We start from the raw sequence: 10,000 nt of genomic DNA, 5'->3' as shown, positions 1-10,000 counted from the left end.
TGGACTGTAGACTGTCTGTTTCTCTGTGTTCATGTGTGTGTCTCTGTGTGTGTGTGTGTGTATTAGTTAAGTTAGTAGGTTTTTTTCTTTTTAAATCCTAAACACACACTTCAGAACTGTAATTTTCTCATTTTTCATTGAGGTTTTGGTGTCCGTCCACATTGCCCGGAAAAGCACTTTGTGACAGTCTTGTTTTTTTTAAGACGTTTCCGAATAAATCTGACTTGAGGGGAAGTAGATGTTGGAGACAGAAGAGACAGAGATACATACAGAGAGAGACAGAGACAGAGAGAGAGAGACAGAGAAAGAGAGAGAGATAGAGAAAGAAAGAGAGAGAGAGAGAGAGAGAGAGAGAGAGAGACAGACAGAGAAAGAGAGAGAGATAGAGAGAGAGAGAGAGAGAGAGAGAGAAAGAGAGAGAGAGAGAAAACAGATGTGACAGGGTGAGCCCAGCGGAAGAAAGAGTAGATACAGGAAAAAAAGAGGGAAAAGACAGAAGGGGTCAACAATCCCTCCATCCACATACAAGAAGGTGAATATGTACAATAAAAAATAATGTATGGGAGAGCTGCATGGAATAATCAGATTTTTTTTAAATATATACACACACGTGTGTGTGTGTGTGTGTGTGTACAGTATATATATATATATATATATATATATATTAGGGCTGTCAGCGTTAACGTGTTAATCGCGATGCGATTAAGGGCCCACCATAACGCGTTATTTTTTTTAATCGCGTTAATCGCATGCCGCTATTTTGTCCCTTCGTCGCACCCGTACTTACTTAGTAAAGCCGTTCGGTTTCCTGTCTCCTGCTTGTGCATGCAGGCATGGAAGAGAACGACAGCAATATGTTTCTAAATGGCTCGTTTTACTTAAAAAAAACTCCCAAAGTGGCACAGTGGACAAGTCAAGAGCCGTAGTTTGCACCTTGTGTAAAACGGAATTAAAATATCACCGAAGTACATCGAGTTTGAGGCGAGCGATCACCTAAAAGTAGCTAGCGGCCAGCTAGCAGCCAGCTAGCTAGCTCATTCTTCCTTCAGAGTCTCAGATGCGCGGGTCCTCTAACCACTGTGAGGTCGGCTCCAATAGCTTCACGCGATATACACGTTATCAATACACAGTTTCCAATACCGAGCCATTATTCATGGAAGTGCCAAAGTTTTCAGCTCAGACACAACCTTCTTCGGCTGTGTCATTTTGTGTTTCGACTGCTCCACAGCGCCGCCGCCGGAAGTAACGGTTCTAGATATATTTTGTAGACATTGTTACCTCCGGTCTACATTCCACTTCTATTGAATTGAAAATAAATCTAAAATTCAAGATCACAAAGTACATTTATTTGCATTAATTTGATTCCCAATCATGACACACTGGTAAGAATGATTAATATCTAATTAAAAATGCTTTGAAATGCAAAATAATGGCATTTTAAATATGCGATACAAAGATGCGATTAATCGCGATTAACTATAGTTAATCGCAAGATTAATCACGATTAATAAAATTAATCGTTTGACAGCCCTAATATATATATATATATATATAGAGAGAGAGAGTATAATACACACACACACATATGTGCGCACATAATATATTTTGTTTTGTCTTAGTTGATAAGAGGCAAAGCTGTAAATCAACCAAAAAACAAACTGTACCGTACTGAAGTGGAGACAAAATATTTAAAAGTATTTAAATATGAAAATATTTCAACAAACGCATATGAGGCAAGGAGTAATTTCTATCATCATATATGAAGTATACATGTTTGCCTTATTAGAAATGAATAGGGAATTCATCCTACCCCATCCAACCCCCCCTTATGGTTTACTTTTAGTTGTTAGTTGAGGAAACTCAAACCATGTCTGTGTCACATAGTATAATTCTATATATATATATAAAAAAGAAATCTACAATTTAAAAAGCCTTAACTGACATATTTCCATACTTAAAATACTGGAGGCTTTCAACCCCCGCGCCCTTCACCACTGCAGTGCGGTCAGACATTGGCATTGATTTGGACATCTTTCCTTACTTAACTAATGATTAACACAATGGTTTATTTGATCCCTGGGATAAATGTCAACGCGGAGCGAGGGAGGAGAGAGAGAGAATGAGGGATTGATAAAAGGAGAGGAGGAGAGGCAGATGGGACTCTCTCTCTCTCTCTCTGGCTTGTCTGCATTTCATTTCTCCTCTTTTATTCCCTCCGTCCATCCAACCCCCCCCCCCCCATCCCCACCAACCACCCCTAATAAAAGCCTTATGACTGGAACCACCGGTACTTTCTACCCCTCTGGTTGCGATGATTTAATGTTTGCCAAAAGACCCAATTGAATTTCAGGGGATAAAGTCCCGTCCCCCGAGACAGCCTGTAGGTCTGATATGATGAAAGAACATAAATCCATCTGGATTAAAGCCACCCTGTGATTTTCCTCCTAGAGACCCTAGGGGGCGTTTGTCTTTTTCTGAGTGGACTTGTTGCATTGAAGTTCATGTAGCTCTAATCGCTCCACAACTACGGCTGGAAACTGGCTTTCATCCTGGTGGAGAGTGGCAGAGGGGTGATTCTGACAGCTTCACAGCCAACTTCCCTTTTAAGAACTCCACTAGCTGGTTATTTGCCAAAGTGTCTGTCTGGCAGAGGAGGCAAACTTGCTAGCCACAAACCAAAAGACCTTCCAAAATTCTCACTACACGTACAATAACTCTCTCTTCTGTCCATTCAGGAGAGAGCGCAAACGTCCACCCACGCTGCACAATCCTCCGACTTGCAAAGCTGACGCCTTCGTAGCGGTTTATGTTTGTTTATCGTTTGTCTCCCGGGTCTCGTTTTCCAGAAAATAGCCCATTGCTGCAGGAGAAGAACTGGGAGGGTGATTTTCAGACAAGAAATGGCTTTTGTACGTTTGAATGCCAGACCGGCTATTAAGGGCTTCATCAACCACTAGTGTTGGGTTTCCCTTGAGCAAGGCAGTCGATCCACAGTTGCTCCAGAAGAAAGACTGAGAAGTCTTCATCAGAGTCTTCATTCAGAGTCAATAATCCCTGAAAAAAGAGGTTAAAATATAACTCACTAAACTCAACCTAAACCCAATAGAAAAATCACACCCAGGTGGTGCAAGTTTAGTAGGCGACACGAGGCTACGTATGTGAGCAACTACGGGCTCAAAACACCAGTGAGCTTCGTTAACAAGTACAGGTCACGCTGATTCCAATGGTGCAAACCGTGTTGAAATCCGTTGCTCGGTTGCAGAAGGAGATGTGTTTTGTACACGTTAGCAAGTTTAACAAGTTAATCGGCTAATCTGTGTGAGTGTCGCGTTGACGATGACGTTGCAGAAGCTTTAGCTCACGGTTCACTATCTCCAGTCACTCTCGACCACCAAACCGCTCTCTCTCTCTCTCTCTCGCTCGCTCGCTTGTGCAGCCGGGGGGAGGGGCCTAGACTACATCCTCTCATGCTACACACGAACGAACAGACGGACTCCCAATCTCATGCTACGAACTGACAAGACTATTTTTTTTTATTTTTTTGTGATCTTTGGTTTTGGAAGACAGTTTTGACTTCTGTGGTTTGGAGGGAAACGAGATCCGGCAGCCACCCCGCAGTTCTTCCGAGGTGCTCGAATTAAAAAACTGGAACCGAACAAGATGAATAATTCAGCTCCATTTCGTCCAGTTTTGGACGTGAAGCTTGTGTAGAGACCAGACGTTGGCCTGAGTCTCACTCCCGCTCGCATCTCACCATAAGAAACTTTTGGACGTGAAGCTTGTGTAGAGACCAGACGTTGGCCTGGGTCTCGCTCCCACTCACATCTCACCATAAGAAACTTTTGGACGTGAAGCTTATGTAGAGACCAGACGTTGGCCTGGGTCTCACTCTCGCTCGCCTCTCACCATAAGAAACCTTTGGATGTGAAGCTTGTGTAGAGACCAGACGTTGGCCTGGGTCTCACTCCCACTTGCCTCTTACCATAAGAAACTTTTGGACGTGAAGCTTGTGTAGAGACCAGACATTGTCCTGGGTCTCGCTCCTGCTCGCCTCTCACCATAAGAAACTTTTGGATGTGAAGCTTGTGTAGAGACCAGACGTTGGCCTGGGTCTCACTCCCGCTCGCATCTCACCATAAGAAACCTTTGGATGTGAAGCTTGTGTAGAGACCAGACGTTGGCCTGGGTCTCACTCCCACTCGCCTCTCACCATAAGAAACTTTTGGACGTGAAGCTTGTGTAGAGACCAGACGTTGGCCTGGGTCTCACTCCCACTCGCCTCTCACCATAAGAAACTTTTGGACGTGAAGCTTGTGTAGAGACCAGACGTTGGCCTGGGTCTCACTCCTGCTCGCCTCTCACCATAAGAAACTTTTGGACGTGAAGCTTGTGTAGAGACCAGACGTTGGCCTGGGTCTCACTCCCGCTCGCATCTCACCATAAGAAACTTTTGGACGTGAAGCTTGTGTAGAGACCAGACGTTGGCCTGGGTCTCACTCCTGCTCGCATCTCACCATAAGAAACTTTTGGACGTGAAGCTTGTGTAGAGACCAGACGTTGGCCTGGGTCTCACTCCCACTTGCCTCTTACCATAAGAAACTTTTGGACGTGAAGCTTGTGTAGAGACCAGACATTGTCCTGGGTCTCGCTCCTGCTCGCCTCTCACCATAAGAAACTTTTGGATGTGAAGCTTGTGTAGAGACCAGACGTTGGCCTGGGTCTCACTCCCGCTCGCATCTCACCATAAGAAACTTTTGGATGTGAAGCTTGTGTAGAGACCAGACATTGTCCTGGGTCTCGCTCCTGCTCGCCTCTCACCATAAGAAACTTTTGGACGTGAAGCTTGTGTAGAGACCAGACGTTGGCCTGGGTCTCACTCCCACTCGCCTCTCACCATAAGAAACTTTTGGATGTGAAGCTTGTGTAGAGACCAGACATTGTCCTGGGTCTCGCTCCTGCTCGCATCTCACCATAAGAAACTTTTGGACGTGAAGCTTGTGTAGAGACCAGACGTTGGCCTGGGTCTCACTCCCACTCGCCTCTCACCATAAGAAACTTTTGGACGTGAAGCTTGTGTAGAGACCAGACATTGTCCTGGGTCTCGCTCCTGCTCGCCTCTCACCATAAGAAACTTTTGGACGTGAAGCTTGTGTAGAGACCAGACGTTGGCCTGGGTCTCACTCCCACTCGCCTCTCACCATAAGAAACTTTTGGATGTGAAGCTTGTGTAGAGACCAGACATTGTCCTGGGTCTCGCTCCTGCTCGCATCTCACCATAAGAAACCTTTGGACGTGAAGCTTGTGTAGAGACCAGACGTTGGCCTGGGTCTCACTCCCGCTCGCATCTCACCATAAGAAACCTTTGGACGTGAAGCTTGTGTAGAGACCAGACGTTGGCCTGGGTCTCACTCCCGCTCGCATCTCACCATAAGAAACCTTTGGACGTGAAGCTTGTGTAGAGACCAGACGTTGGCCTGGGTCTCACTCTCGCTCGCCTCTCACCATAAGAAACATTTGGACGTGAAGCTTGTGTAGAGACCAGACGTTGGCCTGGGTCTCACTCTCGCTCGCCTCTCACCATAAGAAACATTTGGACGTGAAGCTTGTGTAGAGACCAGACGTTGGCCTGGGTCTCACTCCCGCTCGCATCTCACCATAAGAAACGTTTGGATGTGAAGCTTGTGTAGAGACCAGACGTTGGCCTGGGTCTCACCATAAACCGCAGTGGTTTCTAGCGCCTCTCCGTCGGTCTCACAAACACACACACAGAAAGAGTAAGTGTCAAATAGCATCCTGAACCATTCCATTGACGCGGGGAAGGGCGGTTTCCTGTTAGTCCACGGTTAACAGGCTGGATCCTGCACATTATAGACACTGCATGCATTTCACATTTCTTTACTGACAGAATGCACAGACAGTCTCCTATTTATGAAAATTAACTCCATATAGACGTCTGCCTCAGAGTTCCCCACCTTCCCCTGACAATATGTCTCCCCGTCGCTCAACCCTTCGCCTACGTTTCACCCTGTCGGACCAGTTCTCCTGAGGGCTGCGGCTGTCAGCGCCCAGACCAAAAGACTTGCGCTAGGCACAAGCACACACACACACACACACACACACACACACACACACACACACACACACACACACACACACACACATACACACACTCATTCACAAACAAATCAGAAAGAATACATAAAGAAACACACAGACTTCAAGACTGAGATTAAGGGGTTGCGGGTGAGTGAGGGGTCGACGCAATATTCACACACACACACACACACACACACACACACACACACACACACACACAAAGAGAAGTTAAGAGACTCCGGGAAGACAGAGGAGCGAGTCATACAGAGACATATAGAGAAACAGACACATGAAACCACACATAGACAGAGCCACGGCGAGACAAAAGGGACGAAGGTGAGAGAGGGTTCAGTGCAACACATACACATGCACACACACACACACACACACACACACACACCTGTGAATGTCCCCCCCCTCCACACACACACACACACACACACACACACCTGTGCACCCACCTTCCCATCAACTAGGGAGGCACCGATTGCAAAATTCTGGGCCGATACTGAAATAGCAATTTGGCCGATAGCCGATATTTTTTTATTACCCCTTTTGTGACGGGGAAATGAAGAAATGTTCATTATAAAAATATAAACAAATAAGTGGACTGGTTTAAAGTCCGTTGAGCACTTCATCACACCATCTGTGTGAATGAGCACAAATTCAATCAGACAAATGTAATTATGAAACAAACAAACCTACCTACTGTCACATGACAAAGATTATTTTGGGAAAAATAACTTTCAAAAGCCTTTTTAGCCCGCACCCGCCCACTTAATGACGTCAAGCCAGAGTCGCGTCCAACCAGTGGCCGTTGCTAGGCAGAAATGATGTGAGCCCCCTGATAAATATCAGCCACTGCAATCGCTGAATATCACCTTTTTTGCCGATGGCTGATTGCAGTCAACAAGGCCAATATCGGCCGATAGCGATATACAGCCAATATATTGGTGCATCCCTACTATCAACCCAACCACAGACACATTCACACACTTCTACCTTCTCTCTCTCTCTCTCTGTGTATCTCTTTCTCTCTCTCTCTCTCTCTCTCTCTCACACACACACACACACACACACACGCGCGCGCACACATCTACCTTTGATGGTGCTGATGACCTGGTCCAGGTGTTTGGTGTCGTTGCGGTCTGGTCGACAGCTCGGGCTGATCTCCAGCGAGTAGTCTGGGCCGTACTCCATGAAGAACTAGTGCACACAAACACAAAAACACACACAAACACACACGGATCACATGAACGATTGTTATACGATTTTTCTGATTTATGGTTACAATGATTATTTCTTCGGTCATCTCCTCCCCTCCCATTAGAATGGATGCTGTCATCCACACACAGTTAATGTAGTCAAATAAAGTGGGGTCCTTGAGAGGGTTCCAGAACGTATGGCTATTTTGCTCATGGGTTTCGTACACTTTATGTAATACACATCTAAAAGCAAAAATCTTATCAGATGGGGGACTCTGGAACAAAATCTTCTCAAATGGGGGTCTGTGGTCTAATTTGTGTCAGTTTAGGGGTCCTCCCTGATGTCCTTGACTTTCTTCTCTCTTTTCAAAACTTCAACATGCTGTACGAATTGTGGAGGCCATTCGTCCTGTGAAGAACTGGCATGGAAATAGGTGATAAATACCTGATAAGTGATGTCATGGCATCTACCTTTGGCCAGATAGCCGTGGAAATGAGAAAAATAAATCACCAAACGAAGTGGACCCAGAAATGCAAAGTACACCAACAGCTGCTTTCTACATGTGTTTAAGAGTGGATTTCCCCTGCAAAGATCCCTCTCTAAGCCCTCTCCTTAACTGAAGTGGACTTGAGAGGTGGGCTTGTAGCTTTCAGCTGGACTCCACTGGTCACTGTGATGCATGGAGAGAGAGCATGTGTTCCTAATAGGGGTGTCACGATATTTCGTCGCACGATATATCGTGATATCGAAACGTCACGATATCGTCAGAAAAAAATGATATCGTAATTTTTTTTTGCTCCTGAATAATAATAGAACAAATTTAGCAGAATCAACACGCATGAGTGAGGGGGTAGACTACTACTGGCATGGCAAAACAGCTCAAGGGGTACATAAGATTACATAAGTTTAGGGACCATTGAGCATGAGTTATTTAAGAAATAGATTGTATACTTTATTTTTCTTTCACCATGTAACAAACATTTAGTTTGTGACAGTGTGACACATTCTATTGCAAGAGAAGCATTATCTTCCATGTTGTTTTCTAGTTATTATAATAACAATTTCCAAAAACAGCATTTGTTTTGTATTTTGTGTATTTCAAATGAAAGACTATTTTTCCAGTATTTTCCCAGGGCTCCCTTGAAAAGAGGTTTCGATTTCAACGGGACTCACATGGTTAAATAAATGATAAATAAATACATAAAAATTATTTACTTTTGTTAAAAAAAATATTGTTAAAATATCGTATCGTATCGTTATCGTGAACCCAATATCGTGTATCGTATCGTATCGTGGAATTAGTGTATCGTGACACCCCTAGTTCCTAATATCTTCTACACTTCACCTGGACTCCACTGGTCACTGTGCTGCATGGAGAGATAACATGTGTTCCTAATATCTTCTACACTTCACCTGGACTCCACTGGTCACTGTGCTGCATGGAGAGAGCATGTGTTCCTAATATATTCTACACTTCACCTGGACTCCACTGGTCACTGTGCTGCATGGAGAGATAACATGTGTTCCTAATATCTTCTACACTTCACCTGGACTCCACTGGTCACTGTGCTGCATGCAGAGAACATGTGTTCTTAATATCTTCTACACTTCACCTGGACCCCACTGGTCACTGTGCTGCATGGAGAGAGCATGTGTTCCTAATATCTTCTACACTTCACCTGGACTCCACTGGTCACTGTGCTGCATGGAGATAACATGTATTCCTAATATCTTCTACACTTCACCTGGACTCCACTGGTCACTGTGCTGCATGCAGAGAACATGTGTTCCTAATATCTTCTACACTCAGTGTGTCGTCTAGGAGTGGAAATAAACAAACTAGAATGCACCGGCCAAGTCTGGTTCATTCTTTGGGAGGAAATACGAAGCAGAACACAGAAGAACCAGAACCACAAAACTCTCAGACCTCAACTAGTATATTGTCTGGACAATACAGACATGAAAAAAAACAAAAAACATAGTTTCAGATAATTTCCGCAAGAACTAAAAGCCTCCCGGCATTTCACGAGGCGTCGGCCCAAACTCAAACAATACAAGCCCAGAAAACAGGTGGGGAACCCAGAGAATTGGGTTCAAGCAGAAGTTATACAGATTTCTTTTTTCGTTCGCAGAGAACAGTCGGGCCGTGACTCAATGCCATGAAAACAAAACAAACAGAGAGAGCAGATCTGACCACAAAGTGCGTCAGTGGACGAGCAGGGTCTGTTGTGAAAGACTCAGCGAAACACACTGAACAAGTCAAGGTGACTGAGGCCAAGACGAGTGAAAACACCTATTCTCCTCCTTAACTAGATTTGTATATGAAGCTCTGTTGCAAAACGATACCACAAACATTCGACAAATAAAACGGTCACTTACTGAGATAACGTTCCATGTGTATCCTGAAGAAGTATCGCCTTAATTATTAATAAGTGCATTTGCTGAAGTCTTAAAGGAGAACTTCACCGAAAGACAATGCTGATTTATTTTGCACACATGATCTCACACATATCTGAAAAATGTAAACAGTTTTTGCGGACGTTCATTTAGTTTGACAGTTATTGAGAGTTAATTTGAGTTGAGTTGTGGACCAGTGATGTCATTAGTGGTGTCATTTGTCAAACTAAATAAATGCCTGCAAAACTGTTTACATTTTTCAGATCCTGTGCAAAATAAATCATCATTGTTCTTTTGGTGA

At 44.4% G+C, this 10,000-nt stretch overlaps 1 protein-coding gene across 1 annotated transcript in view; it reads right to left on the bottom strand.

The window, feature by feature from the left end:
* LOC310779772 (histone deacetylase 8) overlaps positions 1-10,000 on the bottom strand; it is a 66,994-nt gene that overhangs the window by 9,878 nt on the left and 47,116 nt on the right. The window contains exon 10 of the mRNA XM_083640267.1: positions 7,197-7,302. Within this exon, the coding sequence (XP_083496393.1) occupies positions 7,197-7,302 (106 nt within the window). The remainder of the gene's footprint in view (positions 1-7,196; positions 7,303-10,000) is intronic.

The sequence above is a fragment of the Poromitra crassiceps genome (assembly GCF_964638095.1).
Source record: "Poromitra crassiceps genome assembly, chromosome: 7".
Lineage (NCBI taxonomy): Eukaryota > Metazoa > Chordata > Actinopteri > Beryciformes > Melamphaidae > Poromitra > Poromitra crassiceps.
The sequence above is the reverse complement of the archived record's forward strand: the minus strand, read 5'-3'. Positions and strand labels throughout refer to the sequence as shown.